Genomic DNA, 18,523 nt, shown 5'->3' with positions numbered 1-18,523 from the left:
GGCCGGCCGATATATCGGGCCGATATTTGAGTTTTTTTACTTGTATTGGCATCGGCCGATACGCGCGTGGGTTCGCGGATTTATTTTTCCCTGGCACTTTTTTTCATTTGAAAGTATGTGGTTAAGTTGAACAAAGCTGTTGAATCCTACTGTGTACAGTAGTTGTTGTTTTATTTATGTTTCAGCTTAAATATCTGTTTATTTTATAAAGACATTACTGGAAGATTTAAGAGCACTGAACTCTTTTTTATTTGAATGTATAATAATAATAATAATATTCTACCTGTTCTACCTCAACTTTCCATCTTGTTTTAGTATTTTTTACTGTTCAATAAATGTTTCTTATTTTAAACTTGAGACCTGTAATATTTGTTATCACTGTGTCATTTTTTTTATGTAAATTGAGGGAGCAAAAGCAGTATCGGCCCCAAATATCGGCTCAATAAAATCGGCAGTCCATAATTGGTCATCGGCTAAGGGTGATGGAAAAAAATTGGTATCGGCATCGGCCCTAAAAAATCCATATCGGCCTATCCCTAATCACAATAACTTGGCACACTCTACAGAATTAATGTAGGGATAATGTAGTGTAATGAAAGGAGGATCTATTACACAGTTTCTGTCCACTTTCTGTTTTAATGCGATGCCATGTATCTTTTATTTTCCCAACTTGTATTATTGTTTTCATCAGGCATGTAGATGGAAGAGGATGTTTAATGGGACGTATCCGAGCACCCCGTTCATCAACCACTATGATACTGTCGATGACATCAATCGCAGAGAGTACAGAACACAGTTGAAGGTTGAAGGTAAGTGACACAGAAATTCACAGACACAAACATTATGACTGCAGTCATCACATTTCTCTTTGCGGTGGCCTTCTAGTACCATAAAAAGTTGATGTGTTTGTTGGAGACAGTTGTGGAAGAAGTATTCAGATCCTTTACCAAAAGTTCCAGAACATCAATGTAAACATACCAAATTATAAGTAAAGCGACTGCATTTAAATTCCTGCTTAATTAAAGTACAGAAGTCTTATCGACAAATTTACTTAAAAGTATCAAAAGTAAAAGTATCGTTCTGAACCCGTCTGAGAAGTTTAGAAGAGAAGTCTCTTTGGTGGAACTATCAACAGCTGATGGACATTTGTAATATGACATGAAACCCAAATTAACACTTCTGTTGAATTTGCCTCATTTGTGATCAGTAGGTAATTAAAAGTGTTGTCAGGATACTGGAATTTCTAAATTTAACAAAATACCTTGGAAAATATTGATATTTGATACATCATGAAAAACTGACTTTGAGGGCATACAAGTACAATTTTTTTTAAAAGATAAATATAACAAGGCTATAACATAACAGCGACAACTTTTCTTCTTTTTCTTCTTCTTCTTTCAGAACTGAAGAGAAAAGGCCTTATATCTGCCAGCTCTCAGACCCCTCTCACTCCAGGACCGCCAAAGAAGAAACAGAAAATCAGCCATCACAAAAAGAACCACCAGCCCAACCATACACCTCACCAAAGTCCTAACAACCACAACCACAAACCCAAACCCAAATCCAGCCATATCTTTTTTAATGACAACCATGACTTTGGTGCTGCAGCACCCAAAACGAATAAACACAATAAGTACAAACAACGGGAAAGCACTGGCAATGTGAAACCATGGAAACCCAAGAGACCAGTGCCCACCTCGAAAGACCCCCTCCCAAAAACTAAATTAATATTGGATGAAGCAGATGATTTTCCCAGAGGCGGAGGTAAAGGAGATAACATGGTGAAGAAGAAGAATAGGATGAAGAAAAGGAAGCGAGATTCTCTAACATTACCAGAAGGACAAAGAGAGAGCAGACCAGACTGCCTCTGTTGGACTGTAACTGGAGAGAAGCAGGCATCGATGTCAAAGAAAGAGAAAGGAAAGAGGAAAAGGGGAAATCGAGTCCAGGGGAACGCTGACAAAAAGCTTCCCTCACAGATGTACCCCACAGATGAGAACCTGTTTATCATCAAACAGAGGAAACGCAAGAGATAGCATCAGTTTGTTTGAGGTGTGGGTGGCTGCGATCTTCATGACTAGTGCATACTTACTTATGTGTACAGGACATTTAGGGACATGTCAGACATTTTGTTGATTCAGTCCTTGCTGCAAAACAGTTGAAGTTGCCAGTGCTGCTCTATGGGGATCAGAGGCCTTTTTCACAGAAGACCTCTTGACCTGTCACAGCAGGAAAAGCACAGGTGTAAAGAATAAAATTGATGATGGCTGAATTTATCTGCTATAGCTTCAGGGTCCTGGTATTGTGCAGGTTGACTCACTGTCACATTGTCAGGGCTTACTGGAGCACTGGTGGTAGCCATAGCCAGAGGCACTATGTCTTCGTGTTGTCCTTTCGTCCATCCCATTCTTGTGAACATGATGTGTCAAGGAGGCCTTAAGGAACTCCTTTTAAATTTGGCACAAATGTCCACTTGGACTCAAGTATGAACTGAATAGAATTTGATTGTCAAAGGTCAAGGTCACTGTGGCCTTGTGTCAGTCTCATTCTCGTGAATGCGACATCTCAAGAAGGCCTAATGTCATAACTCAGGAACAGAAGGGGAGACATTTGGTCAGATACTTAATTTGTGACACTAATCTTAGGTGCCCACCTTGAAACTATGCTGATTGTATAGATATTTTTTGCTGCCAGCTTAAAGATGAGTGTGAAGCTTTCCCATTTGAGAATATGTAGCTTCTTTGCAGCAACATCCATGTATGAAACATAGTCAGCTGTCATGGCCACATAGGAGTCTGGACAGACATGGATGTAAACTGTAACTGCAACTTGACTGGTTTGCGAAGGCATACAATTGCAAGGTGGAAATTCTAGTTCAATTTTGTCATAAAGCAAAAGTTAGGAATCCATGTGGACATTGGAACAGGTTTTTCTTGCAAAAATCTGTCCTCCTCTTCATAGTGGTTCCAAAGTGAGATTGCTTCTTAATGCACCCTCAGTGAGTGGTGGACGAAATTTACAGTCTGTGTTTTGTTCAAAAGTGTATTCAAAAGTTTATCTGAAATTATTGTGGGGCTTCAGCAGTCTGAGTTAGACAAATCAAGTGGATATCTTCAAAGTTACTCTCTTTTTAGAACTGAATTTCCTCTTTTGTTATTAGAATTTCTCTACTGTCACTGAACAGAAAGACAGTGCCCAGTGAAACTAAAGGAGTGAAAATTGTACTAATGAGACAGTAACTTTTGAATATATAAATATAATTTGCCACTCAGACTGCTAAAAATTGCAGATTTTGACCCCCATCACCTACACTGGAAGTACATTTGGAAAGCACCTTTTAATTCCAATATAAACAGAATGGATTATTATAAACAGCAGAACCTGTTTTAATGTTTATATCGGCACCTGGTGATTGTTTAAAGATAAACCTACAAACTGCAAAGCTATCATTTAATATAATTAGTTCCACCTGTGCTTTTTCTACTTTGACAACGTGTCAACATGTCTGCTTAAAAAAAGGTCTTTTGTGTTTGATACCACAGTCCGGGCTGCTTTTTCACATTCTCCATCAGAGGATTATCACCCCCGTTCAGACAGTGGTGTCATTGTCCCATCAGTCACTTTTGATATATTTGGACAGTTAAGAGCCCAGTTAAGAGTTCATACAGTCAGATCAGTAATTATTTAAGGCAAAAAGAAAATGTAATAGATTTGAGTTATTAACAGACTCCTTTCTTTGAAGTACACCAAGATAATTTCAGTGTCTCTGCTCTAAACACAAGTCTTTAGATTGTTGCCGCTGTTTGCAGTTGGAACCAAAGGAAGGTGAATGTTTTTTAAAAAATCCCTTGAAAAATTCCACTTATAACTGGAACACTCACTCATCTGTCAACTATCTAAATATATGAGCATACTGTAAATACCTCTGTCATGTTTGATGCAAATCTGCAGATAGTCAACTCAACAATTCTTTTGTGATTTGGGTACAATATATCACTGACATGCAGCCCTGACAGTATTAACTTTTTACTATCCCCTTTTTAAATTCAGTTGTACATGGTCTTATTTGTTATGGATATGACATGATGAAACCTTAGTAACATAACATGAAGGAGTAACAGACGGTTGCTTGATAACATGATTACTGACTGGCTGAATTCACTTGGATAACAACAACTTGAATCTGCTTTGTCTAATTCTGAGTTTAAAGAAACCAGTTGCATCACTTGTATGCCTCATCTAAGACCTATATACACTGGTTTATTTACTCAGTACCTGTTCCATAATTATTCACATTGCATTTCTGATGTAATTTATGTAGATGAATCATTAAAATCATTTGGCTTTGGTCTGTAAATGTCTTTTTTCCCCCGCCCCACCAGATGAGATACCTGTATGGTTGTAAGCTATGAGATATCAGTCATCTTTAAAGCGTATCATTAGCATGCTCCACAAAGATGTTGTAGCTTTATTAACACTCACTGCTTTCATTACTGGCCACAAGTAAAAAAAGCAACCTTCAACTTGGGGCACTATGGTTCAGTAGGTAGAATGAGTCATCCTGAAAGCACAGGGTTGGCAGTCCGATCTCCATCTCTTGTGCACATGTTGAAGTGTCCCTAAGCAAGATAGTCCCAAATGGATCCCTTACAGACTCGTTGACTCAAGCCCTAAACCCTTACAGACCAAGGACCAATTCCATTTCTTCCCCTTAGCCCTTGTCTTGGCCCTTCCCCTTGGTTTTGCACGTTCACGTGAGGGGAAGTCTGTAAGGGATCCATTTGGGATTGGGGAGACGCCCAGGTTGCTACTCATGGGCAGGCCAGCGCCTTGTATGACAACTCCGCCACTCATGGCATATGAATGTGTGTGTGAATATAAAGCGCTTTGTCTGATAAGGTATAATAAACAATAACAAAAAAAGAAAAGTAGTAGTTAAAAGATTAAATGTACTCTATTAACTTCCACCACAGAGATGTTGCTGTACTCAGGCTACGTTTCCACTTGTTGAAACAGTCAGTGAAGCCCTCATACATAGTATTCCCTAATTACCACATTTGCGGCTACCCATGAAGGCAACAGATGAGAAACTCGTGACGCATTACGTCGCTCCGCCCCGCACTGTGGACAGACAAGTGGATATATCCACAGCAGCACTTCTCTTATAGTGTTGTAAAAAGCTTCAGGGTGAGAGTATTCGCCTCGTATGACCATAGTTAGTGAGCTGGACAAAGTCTTGACTCGGTAAAGAAGGGAAATGGAGAACGGTGTGTCCACAACCGGTGACACCACTCTGGACCAGGCTGTGAAGCAGTGGTTGCAGTATGACAAGGTAAGCTGTCAGCTAGCGAGCTAGCTTAATGTGCTGTGGCGGTCCCCACTGTAGTCTGTGAGCTTGTTACCTGGCGTTATATAAGTGATTGAATGTTGGGTCAGACCATGACTGCAGTGATTTTAACGGTGTGGAGCGTGACAAATTACATGGTCTTTTCTCATTACACTTCCAGGGAAAATATAAAATGCGGACCTGTAAAATAAAGCATTACCTTCTTGTATCAGTGTCAGTTTATGTTATTTACCATTAAAGACAGTCCTGATAGTTTGTGCTGTGAATACATTAAACAAATATAAAATTTTAATACGCCACATTTCCTCTTTGTCATTGCTGTCGTAATCAAAATGACTGCTCTTCCTACACACAGACCGGCACACTGGTCCTTAGTTATTTCACAGGAAAAAAGATCGCACAGTATTAAAGTGAACACAGATGTGTTACCCCTCTATTGAGCATCCGGCCAACTGACCGATACAAACCAAGTCATTCATGGTCTTAAAACGACAGGGGATGCCACCAATCAGGTCACACTGGAAAAGGGTCCACGGATCATTAGTCTTAGTATAATTGGGTTATGGCAGTTTGCTCAGTGGGCTATTTAAGTAGGAAGCATCACATGGACCCACTTGCTGTATTTACGGTTGTCATTTGTAGCCAGACTATTTCTCTAGTCATGTATTCACAACAAAATGCACCGCAGTTGATTAAAAAATACCAGGATTTTGCTGGTAAGTCACTCAGGAGGACAAATATCATCAGCACTGTCTGTCACTAGTCTGAGTTAGAGTTAAAACAGTCAATCAGTGAGTTGACTGACATAAAATAAAAATATTTTCATGTCACTTAAAACAGCTTTATAATGGCAACAGAATAATAACAACATTTCTGCCATTCAGCTACATTTCAGCAGTAGTCATGGCCACAGATGTGTGATAGTGGTAAAAGTAAAACAACTCAAACTTCATAGCGAATGCAAAACAAACCACTTGGCAGCACTAGGAAGTTACATAAACTGAAGACTAAAACTGGATTTCTAAATGTTAGATTAGAAATCATACCGACTTTCCTAACCTGATCTCTAGTTGTAACCTCTGCATTACAGTTTTTTAATGAATTTATGTAAATGTTGGATTTACTCCTTTTAAAATGTGGGCATGTTTTCTTTTGCAGAACCCGAAGACGGTGTCTATGGTGAAGGACCTGCTGAAAGAAGGAGCGGTGGAGGCTCTGAAGAAATGTTTCTCCTCCAGGATGGAGTTTGGTACAGCAGGTCTGAGAGCAGCCATGGGCCCTGGCACATCCTGTATGAATGACCTCACTATCATCCAGACCACACAGGTTGGTTAACAGATCAACTCGGACCACAAGTAAAGTCACATGCAACACCAGACACACACAGTATGGAGTCTGCTTTTTGAAAAAGTTGAGACACTTGACTGCGTGGCTCACATGCCACCATTTTGTTACAAGTCATTGTAGGATCTCAGTGCAGCTTCTTTTCTCAACGACTTCTTGTAGCTGTTGTTAATGTTGTCCACTGCAAATTAAACCAAAGCTTTATCTTTTCCTCCTCACAGGGTTTCTGTCACTACCTGGAGGAGAGTTTTGATAACCTAAAGGAGCGAGGGGTGGTGATTGGGTACGACGCCCGGGCCCACCCTCCCAGCGGGGGCAGCAGCAAGCGCTTTGCCAGCCTGGCTGCAGCTGTGTTCATCAGCCGAGGGGTTCCTGTCCACCTCTTCTCCGACATCACCCCTACTCCCTTTGTGGTAATTACTTGAACTTCTGTAATTTCCTCATTTGGGTTTTTTGACATTGCAGTCACAGTCACAGATGATGTTATACCTTAAAACAGAAGTACTATATCACTACTTACTATTACATTTTAAACATGCTTAATATCATATTTGTAGAATAGGTTTATGGTAGAAACCACATTCTTATGTCTCATTTGGGTTTTTTGACATTGCAGTCACAGTCACAGATGATGTTATACCTTAAAACAGAAGTACTATATCACTACTTACTATTACATTTTAAACATGCTTAATATCATATTTGTAGAATAGGTTTATGGTAGAAACCACATTCTTATGTCTGGTGTCAGGTTTGTTGGTGGAGCAAGTGACAGTGGGAAAGAAGCAACAGGGCAAATTCCATTCAAAAAGTACACTTCTCCTCTGTGTACTGCAGGTTGCATAACACATAGGATTCACCACATTATACTCGGTTTAAAACTTGTGAACATTCACATGATTTCGTGCCTGTGCTTACATGGATAAAACCATACAAGATGTCCTTAATGCAGTCCAGACAAAGATCTGATATTGACACCAGGTGCCAATACTGTTGTGATATTAAACTTGGAGACAATAGAAGTATAAAAAAAATGACACTCGATACCTATTTCAATACCATGGCAAAATAAGAAAAAAATTTAAGCATTCAAAATATAATAAATATGTATTTCTAACAACCTGCATGCAGTGCTGCAACAGAAAAAGTCACTTAACACACGCCTCCAATCATGTGATTGGTTGTTTGCTGGAGAGAATGCTAAAACAGTTGCAGGTTGAGGACCAGTTGATTTTCTTGCCTGTTATTTCATCTGTGCAGCCTTGGGTTGGAAAACTAATTGTAGACCTGTTTTGTTTTTTGTTTTTTTACATTTGGTACAATTGATACTATCAAATGTACAATTATCGGAGGTAGTATCATTTTAAACACATGGTATGGAAAAAGGAAGAGAGTATCAATCGTTTTGACATCCTTACCCAAATTATAATATAAATTGGGGGGGACACATCCTCCCAATACTTCAATAAGCCCCCCCACTATATTGATAACAATAAATTTAAATAAAATTGTTTTGCTATGCTATGTGGATCATCTGTTGTGCGCTACATGTGTAATTTATGTAGGTATTGTATCTTGCAGTAGTACCTTTCATTTATGCATATTCCTATAGTATAGTGTATAGCTGTACTTTCTTATGATAATATAGTAGGAAAAAAGTTTTCAATCTTTGCAAATCCCAACCCAAAGACTTTATCTGCCTTTCCTTTGATGGTGGTGACACAACTTTTTAGGTGTGAATGTGTGCAGCAGCTTATTTTGAGGGGCAACTTTAAACAAAGAATGACCCATAGACACAAACTATGAAAAATCCAATCTGAGGCCACCTAGGATGACTGTCAGCCTCTTTCATCACTCTCACTACTCATTATGATGATGAAATTGTGGAAACAGAGAGCAAGACACTTCACATTGGTCTTTTTTTCTTTTACAACACACAGTTTGTAAAACAGTCGACCAGTTTATACTTTAGTTTCACTGACTTTTACCTAGATTTTATGTCCTCGTGCATGTTTTCCTCAAAGAAGACATTAATTAAAGTTTATAGTAAATAAGTAGGTTTGTTTATGGTAGAGGATGTCTGTGGGAAGCACAGCAAGGGATATGCTTCTTCTAACAGAAAGAAAAAAGAAAAATGCTGAATGTTACTCTCCTCAGTCCCTCAAAATGATGTTAGCTTGTGGACAGAAATTTTCTGAACAATAAAGTTATTTTACACAAGGACCACCCTGCCTCCATTCCAGCCTGCAGCAAAAACAGATTAAACATTTTCTTGTATTTTTTTCTCTCACATTGTGTGCTTGCTGTATACTGTATATTACAGTCCGTATGATCTTTGAGTGTATTGGAAAAGTGACTTACTTCTCTTCTGCTCCCTGCAGCCTTTCACAGTGTCACACCTGGGTCTGTGTGCTGGTATTATGGTGACCGCCTCTCACAACCCCAAACAAGACAATGGCTACAAGGTAACAGCTTTCACTTATTTACTGATTAACTTAATTGTTGTTGTTTATTTATTTAGTTGTTGTTTTTTGGCTCTGGCCCTGATTCCTAATTGAAAACTAGGGACTTTATATTGTTATTGTGTAACTCCATTTTGATGAGGTTGTTTGATTTGTTAGATTGTGTTTGGTGTAGAGCTGGAAAAATCTGTCAATTAATCGATTAGTTAATCAACACAAAATTAAGCGCCAACTATATTGAGAATTCTTGAATCACTTTAGACATTTTACAGCAAACATTTCCTGGTTTCAGCTTTTCAAATGTAAGTTCTTGTTATCTTTATCTTATAGGTCGTATCAGTGAGCTGAGTTTGGTTTTTGACTGTTGATCAAACCAAACAAGCAATTTGAGTATGTCACATTTGACAGCTGTTGGGAAATTATGATGGGCATTTTAAATCATTTCCTGACATTAAATAGAAAAAAGTAACATCAATAAAAAATAGATAAAAGAAAAATTAACAGATTTTATCAAAATAACAGTTTGTTACAGTCCTAATTTATTCTCATATCTGTTTTTTGCTGTTTTGTCTGTGTCGCAGGTGTACTGGGAGAACGGAGCTCAGATTGTGTCCCCTCATGACAAAGGTATCGCCAAGGCCATAGAGGAGAACCTGGAGCCCTGGCCTGAGTCCTGGAACACTGAGGAGGCCCTGAAGAGCTCCTTGCTCAAAGATCCCTTACAGGACATCCACACACAATACTTCAAAGCCATCCAGAAACACTGTCATCACAGGTGCTTCATAGATAACTATCTACTGAGCAGCAAATACCTTTTAAATCACCTGGGGAAGGCATGACATACATCTAAATAAACTATGTTCCATTGTTGATTATAATCATTATGTGTCGCTGGATAACATTTGAAATGCATGCATGAGATGCAAATAAAGGACATACTAGGACACACACAATGCTGCAGAGATGAAATGAGGAAAATAAGGACACATGGAAACTCAAAAAAGAAACGCAAATTTTGACTCCACCTTTTTTCTTCACAGGGACATAAACAAGAGTTCAGAGGTGAAAATTGTGCACACATCTGTGCACGGTGTCGGTCACACATTTGTCCAGTCAGCTTTCAAGGCCTTTGAGCTTCACCCTCCATATGCTGTAGAGGAACAGAAAGATCCAGACCCTGAATTCCCCACTGTCAAATATCCTAATCCTGAGGAAGGAGAGGGAGTCCTGGTATATTCTTAACTTTCACATTCATTCATCTCATGCTGTCATATGTGGACAGTGTGTTTAGGTGTAATGTGTTTGTGTGTGTGTGTTTTGCAGACACTGTCGTTTGCACTGGCAGAGAAGGAGGGGGCCACTGTTGTGTTTGCAAATGACCCTGATGCTGATCGACTGGCCATCGCTGAGAAGCAGGAGAGGTCTGTTTGTGCCCAATAAATGTGTTTTTATGATTACTCCATGTTAACAGTGTTCAATTGAATGATAGACCATGGATTGTTCCTTGTAACGTTTTTCTCCGTCCGCAATGTTACAAGATAAGTTGATTTGATCTGCCTGAAGGTATTCATCAGATATAAAATTATCTAGAGTCAATTGACGGCCAAGGACAATATGAGTGATAACAGAATCCTTTTGCCACCTCACAAGATGTAAACTTCTAAACCCTCAGATCTAAATCATACAGAAACTTTACTTGATGATAGAAACAGGCCAAGAAGAGTATGCATGGAAGTTAATTTTGGCCTTCTAGAACTACCCACCCTTATAAATGTTGCGTGCAAGTGCCAATGTGAAAATTATCTTGGTATATGTTATATATATATTATTGTGACTGAATAAGAGGAACGTCTTAGCATTAAAATAATATAATGTATAAAAAACCTAAGGGCAGAGATGAGAGTAAACTTTATTGTCCCTGTGGGGAACTTTGTCTTGGGCACAATGCTATACTCAGTTACTTCACATAAAAAACATCACAAAAACCTTAGACACTGACAAATTTTTGTTGTTATTGTAGCACTATTCATGTAAAAACAGCTTTTATGAAAATGTAGAATGGTAAAATGTCTTTAAAACAATAAATATGCAGTTACCTCTTTAATCTGTTTATATCTTTGCCAACAAAACATGCTTTATCCTCATTCCAGCTTACACGTTACAAGTGCAAGTATTTCTCAATCCTTTGCAAAAGAGTTTCAAAATAAGGGAAATTTTGTAAATCTTTGTCTTGTGTTGATGAGGTATGTTATTGGGAAATGGGTTCATCAAGAAATTGAATCAGAAGCAGGGCCGTAGCCAGGAAATTTAGAAATAAATAGCCACAGAAAACTACTGCTGGGTATTGGTACCCTATACTTTTAATATATCGACTGAAATTAACCAATACCAAATAGTATCCAAATGTCTAGTCACCTGATAAGTTGCATTCGATCCTTTTTGTGCCTCTCTCCTCCTGGCGAATGGTTAGTTGAGCATCTGTCTAGTTGGCGCAAGCTAACACAGTAGCAGCGGCTAATATCCAACACCGAGCGTTAAACCGTCCCAGCAAACTCACACCAACACCGAACTGGCTTGACTTCCTCATTAAACCCGTTAATAATAGTTTGGTGAGGTTAGCCGTGTGATGCTAACAATTAGCCCTATCACTGTGTGTGTATGTGGGCAAACTCTTGCAAGTGTCCCCACAAGTGTGAGTTCACACTCCCATAGCAGCAGCTAAGACCCATACAGTACAGTGTGTCGAGAGGCCATGAAAACATTCGAAAGTATGGCTGTACTACACGCTACGCCATTGGAATTATGGGTAATACATTAAGTATGCTATTGGTATCAGTATTCCCTTAAGGCTGGTGGTATAGATACAGGTATCTTTAACTTTTAACGGTACCTAGCCCCACCAAAAACACTGTGAAATGTATTTTTATAAATGTATAAATATTTTGTTTGTTTTTCACATTTCATTTTTCATTTAACTGTTCAATAATATGTTCTGCAAGTTTTTAATATCCCTATAATCATTGTTGTAATTCTGTTCAAAGCCTTCTCTGCACTGCCAAGCATATACAAAAAAAATACTGATTCCACTTGTTTTTTTTTTTTTGATGAAATTGAATCGAATTTTTGCCAGAAACAGCCAACTTTTAAATATGTTGAGTCCAAAAATATCAGACGCATCCTTAAAAAAAAACAGAATGCGTAATTTTTTTGCAAACTCCTTCTCACGCCCTCAAATAATCTGAACCAATATCGAAGAAATGCTTTTAACATCATAGACTGGAGATATTTAAGGTTATGTTTGTTTGCATGCCTGCACATCCATAATCTCTCTCTCTCTCTTTGTGTCAGTGGACAGTGGCGAGTGTTCAGCGGTAATGAGTTGGGAGCGTTGCTCGGCTGGTGGATGTTCCGCTGCTGGAAACAGCAGAACTCTGACGCTGCTGCTGTGAAAAACCTCTACATGCTGTCGAGCACCGTTTCATCCAAGATACTGCGTGCCATCGCTCTCAAGGAAGGCTTCCACTTTGAGGTAATGCAGTCAAGATCAAGGCCTAGAAATGTGAAACTTGGGAGCAGCAAGGCATTGAATGCAAAAAGTGACCTGACCTGATCAGTAAGTCCTCATGCATCCAAAAGTTGTTGCGTTAACTACCACAAGAAGACAATGAGGAGAAGTTAAGATAAAAGAGAGATGTTTCTTATAGGGTTCCCTGGTTGCTCACCTGGTGGGGCGTTTACCTTTAATGCTGCTGCATGTTCTCCCCCCTCTGTCCCTTTCCATATCTCTCTGTCACGAGCCATGAAACTTGAAAAATGCCAAAAAGAAAATGTGGCTAATAGATATTCACAGTACAATTAAATGCACCCTATTATTGGTAGGCTTCATCACTGTCACTACCAAATGTTGCTGGAGTTAATATTTCAAACCACACTTGACGGTTACTGTCGCCACTGTTTGAACAGGAGACACTGACGGGGTTCAAGTGGATGGGAAACAGAGCCAGAGACCTTTTGGACCAGGGCAAGACTGTTCTGTTTGCCTTTGAGGAGGCCATAGGTATGCACGCACGCACGCGCACACACACACACACACACACACACACACACACACACACACACACACACACACACACACACACAAACCACACATAATGTTGTCCACAGGAAAATAATTATAGGAAAGTGGTTCTGGTAAGTTCTCAATGGCATCGCATTGTAGCGAGATCAGTTGATTTGATTTGCCTAAAAGTGTTCATGATGTAACTTTATCTACTAGGATCAGTTGAGGACCAAGGACAACTTCAGCTGTCTTTGGCCCTCAACTGATCTTGTGAGCTGGCAGTCCTTTTGCCTGCTCACGAGATCTAAACTGGGGTGAAGGCCATTAAGAAACCTTACTTTATGATAGAAACCTGCCAAAAAGAGTACGCATGGAAGTAAATAATGGCCTTCTCAAACTACTCTACCTACCTTATACCATACCCTGTGTAAGAGTTGCATGCATGTGCCAAAAGGACAGTTTTATTACCTTGGTATCATATTATTGTGATTAAAGTAGAGGAAAATCTTGGCATAAAAATCATACAATGTATGAAAAAACTTCACATTTTGTTATCACTAAAGCACTTTTTCCTTTAAAGTAATTTTCCTTAAAATGTATAGAATGCTAAAGATTCTTCAGAACAATAAACATGGAGAATCCTCAGTAATCTGTCTTTATGTCTCTGCCAGCTACACGTGCTTTGTCCTCGTTCTATTGTGCCAAATGTGTCTTTACCAAGCAGACACATTCGGGGCTAAAAAAAAAATAAAAAATGAAGCCATTGCAGAAGTGCTAAAACCTGCAGTTTATCCAATGGCCACTTGAGGCTGGCTCCAAAAGTGAGTCAGTCCCCATATTTCTGTATCTATTTTTTATTTGATAGGGATGATGTAATTTAACATAGTTCCAGTACACAGTATGGGACTGGCTAAGTGTTGCACATCGTATAACATCGATGTGCTATTTTCAGAGCCAAAAGCTCAAACCTCTTCAACTTCTTCAGATGCTTCCTTTGTGGCTTCCTGCCTGACAGCTGTTAATCTAACCATGTTGTGCAGTCTTGGTTCCTTGTTATGTGGTTACATCAATTATTAAAAGCAGAGAAAGCATGAAAATGTCAGACATGTCAACTGAGGACAGTGGTGTTGGTCAGTTAGCAGTCAAACACCATGCACTGGGTTAAAGGTTGTTTTAGGTGAATATGCCAAAGGTTCACTCAAACACACACACACACACACACACACACAGCATCACATACTTTAGAGCTTTCCCATGTAACATGATTACAATGCTGCAATTGGAATCACATGCCTTTTCACGCACTGTTAGTAAAAGAAGCAAGTGACCTACAGCAGCTGGAGGTTTATGCATACCGGGGATGAACTCTGTATGTGTGTGTGTGTGTGTTGCAGGGTATATGTGTAGTCCCTCTGTATTGGACAAGGATGGAGTGAGTGCCGCAGCCATAGCAGGAGAGATGGTTTCTTATCTGGCCACGAAAAACACAAGCCTTTCTCAACAACTCACTTCCATCTATACAGAGTAAGACTACCCATATTTTCTTTAACTAAGATATACAAATTGAAACTGCAGACTCTTAACTCTGTCTCTATCTCCTCCTTATTGTCAGGTATGGCTACCACATCACTAAGAACTCCTATTTCATCTGCCATGACCAGGATGTGATCGGCAGCTTGTTTGAGCGCCTGCGCAACTTCAGCGACCAGAAAGACTCGTATCCCACTGAATGCGGTCGCTTCTCCATCTCTGCTGTACGAGACTTGACCACCGGCTACGACAGCAACCAGCCCGGTAACAAGGCTGTAAGTGCACACATGGACACCTACATTCATTCAGAGCAGGACAAAGCTCTGGCATTTACTATGTTTTTACTTTGACCTGCAGTTTTGTCTAATGTTGATGTACAGCACAGATGTTACATTGTCTGCCAATAGTTATAACCATTTTAAGTCATAACCATGAAATTATTGTTGGAAACATGACTCCAAATGAATACTCATGTCTGTTGGATGTGTATTAACTGAAAGGTGATGATACTGTATGTCAGTGTTCACAACAACTTCTCCTTCTACAACAAGTAAGTTGTTGTAGACAGGACAGTTAGTGCTGCAGTAGATGCAAAAATATACACAGAAACTTAACATGTGAGCTATAGTCTCGTACGGTATGAAAATATATGTGTATATGGAGAATTTCCCTCCAGAATCAGAATAAGGTGTATTGCCGAGTTGGTTTTCACTTACAAGGAATTTGCCTTGGTGTGTGGTGCATACAGTAGAGGAAATAAAAATAAAGGGAAAGCCCTGCAAAAGTCAGGAATATGAATATAGAATGCAACATGTCCAACAAAAACATGAAACAGATACCTAACAAACAGAACTTCCTTTTGGATCTTGGTTTTCTATCTATCCATCCATCACTCCTTCTTCTCGTGTCCCAGGTGCTTCCCACCTCCAGGTCCAGTCAGATGATCACCTTTACCTTCTCCAATGGGGGTGTGGCCACCATGAGGACCAGTGGCACCGAGCCAAAAATCAAATACTATACTGAACTCTGTGCTGCTCCTGGTAACAGGTAGGTCACTACAGAGACTATTAGGTTGTACCACAAAGTAAGATTAGTGGGTTAACCAGGCATGTTGAGTCTAAACCTGGGTTTTCCATCCTACAAAGCTGGTTCTCTGGCTAGACCTGGCTAGATTGCCATGGTAACTCATGCTGCAGACCAAACCTGGTTGGGACCAACTGTTTGTTCAGAGGTTTGGCTTGAAATTTGCTAAAAGGCTTCTTTCACAGCTCCTTTGAGTAGTGTCACTTTACAGTCAGTATACAGTAAATGAATCATACAGATTTTCAGCTGAGGGAATATGTTATACATGCACTTTATCCAACTTGGTCATTACATAAATGCCACTGAAAAACATTTTTGTTGTTTGTGTTTATTACAGGAGAAAATAAAGTGCATCAGTGATGCAGAAAATAATAATCTTACAATTTCCTACAGTAAAATCCAAGTCGATGGATTTCCATATCTTGTTTTGTCCAACTCAAAGACATTCAGTTTACAATGACAAACAGGGAAAGGCAGCACACCCTCACCTTGGAGTAACCACAACAAAGAATTGCTAAATTCTTTGCTTGATAAATGACTCTAACAATTTAAACAAGTGTCAGATTAGCAAAATAGTTGCCAGGTATTTTTCTGTGGGCAAGGTAATAATTTTAGCTCTAAATGTCGTAACTGTGAATGTCAACCTCATTTATTTCAACAGCTACTTCATTGTCATCTTTTGTTGACCCCTTTGACTCTTTGGGTCTCTCAACAGTGATTTGAATCACCTGAAGAAGGAGCTGGATGACTTGGTCGATGCCATTGTTGAGAACTTCTTCGAGCCAGAGAAGAATAAACTGCAGCCAAAGCCGGAGTAGCACTGATAGACATGCATTCACATACAGGACCAGTTGTTACTAATATCTCCGACCAGCTTTTCACACAATGTCTTAATTACTCCAGAAGGGATTCTTGATTTAACACGAGCTTGACTTTGATAAACAATCATTTTAATGACAGATTTACCAATCTGTTTTCTGCCAGTTGGACCAGGGATACTTTTACCTACTGATGAATCTGTCTTTATTTTAAAGGGACTGTTCACCCTAAAATCAAAAAATACATATTTTTCCTGTAGTCTAGATTGTTTGGTGTGAGTAGCGGAGTGTTGAAGATATCGGCCATTGAGTTGTCTGCCTTCACTCCAATATGATGAAACTAGATGGCACTCAGCTTGTGGTGCTCAAAGCGCCAAAAAAAATATGTTTGAAAAACTCAACAGCAATGTCTCTTTCCACAAATCATGACCTGGTTACTCAATATAATCCACAGACTAGTGTATACCCTGGACAAGTTGCCACACTATCACAGGGCTGACACACACAGACAGGCAACAATACAGGCAGTTTAGAGTAAACCTAGAAAACCCACGCTGATGCAGACAGAACATGCAAACTCCACACAGAAGCCCCCCAGCCAGCTGGGGAACGTAAGCAGGAACCCTCCTGCTGTGAGGCAACAACCACTGCAGCAGAAAAAAAAATAGTTCCTACATGAGTAATCTTGAGTAAGCTGGTCATGATTCCTGGAAAGAGATATTGCTGTTGAGTTTTTCAAATATATATATATATATATTTTTTGGGGCACTTTGAGCACCACAAGCCGGGTGCTATCTAGTTCCATTGTATACAAGAGAAGGCAGACATCTTTACAGCCAATATCTCCAACACTCTGTGACTTGCACCAGAATAATCTCTAAGGACAAATCACACTACATGTGAAAAATATGTATTTTTGATTTGGGGGTGAACTGTCCCTATAATCATCTGCAGGGTAAATGACAACCTCTAACCTCCACTTTGAGTTTGTTTAGCCATCCTTGTGTTTTTGGGTGTAGTTATGGATCCAGAGCCAGTTTTACATCCTGCAGTTACATTATATCACAGCTCAGTGTTTTGGGATTGAGTTTACCTCAGTGCCAGAGACTTGAAACCACAAATGTAAAATGTTCACCATCCTTCAATCACAGGCATTCTTGATGTTTCACTGTGGTGTACAGATGCACACATTGCTCTGAATTTACCAATTATGCATTCCACACTGCTTCAGTATCAACTGCAAGGCTGCAGATATAAAGAGTTACACAAGTGTGAGTGTAAATGGGAAGTGCTCAAAATGATCTTGTAACTTTATTGAATTTTGTAAACTGTTGTTAAACTTTGGATGTGTAATATCTGAGACAACAGTAAGGTTTGACACTGAAAGTGAGAGTTGAATATATTTTTAAGTTTAACACACTGTCATTCCACTGTTTGTAAAATGACCAAACCTAAGAGCTTAGAGCACCACCAAGTGGAGATATTGTACATTAATATTTCAAACGCACCCACTGCTCGTCACTTGATGTGAATAGTTAACACTCAAGGGGACCCTGGACCCCACAAGGTTAAATCTGTAACTAAGACCCTGTAACTTCTCAGTATTTAAGTCATGTGAAATGTGCAGTTAGCAGCTCACCTTTCCTCATGTGCCTCCTATTCCAAGATGCTGTGCTTAATATACATTATAACTCAATAAAGAAACGTTCCTAACAGTGTATGTGGAGACAAATGTCAAGGGATGAAGCGCACACACACACACGCAACAGTACGTGCGGGCACGTCGCCCTTGCATCCCCCGGCAGCGCATGCATGCAGCATGCACTTGTCATGCCTCATCTGGGTACAGAGAGGAGAGGGAGGTCTGCCCTGCTCTGCC

At 39.6% G+C, this 18,523-nt stretch overlaps 2 protein-coding genes across 3 annotated transcripts in view; both read left to right on the top strand.

The window, feature by feature from the left end:
- Positions 1–2,188, top strand: part of zcchc7 (zinc finger, CCHC domain containing 7) — a 59,074-nt gene extending 56,886 nt beyond the window's left edge. Inside the window, 2 exon segments of the mRNA XM_033624926.2 lie at positions 692–809; positions 1,402–2,188. Of these exon segments, the coding sequence (XP_033480817.2) occupies positions 692–809; positions 1,402–2,036 (753 nt within the window). The 3' untranslated portion in view covers positions 2,037–2,188.
- A 2,925-nt stretch (positions 2,189–5,113) lies between these two features.
- On the top strand, positions 5,114–18,362 carry pgm2 (phosphoglucomutase 2). Of its 2 annotated transcripts, none has more exons than XM_033625337.2 (13): positions 5,114–5,332; positions 6,506–6,673; positions 6,913–7,104; positions 9,073–9,156; positions 9,735–9,928; positions 10,194–10,383; positions 10,477–10,574; positions 12,505–12,682; positions 13,117–13,210; positions 14,608–14,737; positions 14,826–15,018; positions 15,657–15,790; positions 16,542–18,362. In XM_033625337.2, exons 1-13 carry the CDS (start codon positions 5,258–5,260, stop codon positions 16,642–16,644), a joined length of 1,833 nt encoding a protein of 610 aa, XP_033481228.1. In that variant the 5' UTR covers positions 5,114–5,257; the 3' UTR covers positions 16,645–18,362. The 2 variants fall into 2 exon arrangements, with proteins under 2 accessions (XP_033481228.1, XP_033481227.1); XM_033625336.2 differs by having other exon boundaries at positions 12,502–12,682.
- The last annotated feature ends 161 nt before the right edge of the window (positions 18,363–18,523 follow it).

This window comes from Epinephelus lanceolatus, chromosome 3 (genome assembly GCF_041903045.1).
Source record: "Epinephelus lanceolatus isolate andai-2023 chromosome 3, ASM4190304v1, whole genome shotgun sequence".
In the NCBI taxonomy this organism is placed as follows: domain Eukaryota; kingdom Metazoa; phylum Chordata; class Actinopteri; order Perciformes; family Serranidae; genus Epinephelus; species Epinephelus lanceolatus.
Note: the sequence above shows the minus strand (reverse complement) of the source record. Positions and strands in the feature narration are given on the sequence as shown.

Coding starts and splice junctions, on each gene's coding strand:
- pgm2 (XM_033625336.2), top strand. CDS start 5,258: ATGGAGAACGGTGTGTCCACAACCGGTGACACCACTCTGGACCAGGCT. Junction 10,575..12,501: donor ATCGCTGAGAAGCAGGAGAG/GTCTGTTTGTGC, acceptor TCTTTGTGTCAG/TGGACAGTGGCGAGTGTTCA. Junction 15,791..16,541: donor TGTGCTGCTCCTGGTAACAG/GTAGGTCACTAC, acceptor GTCTCTCAACAG/TGATTTGAATCACCTGAAGA.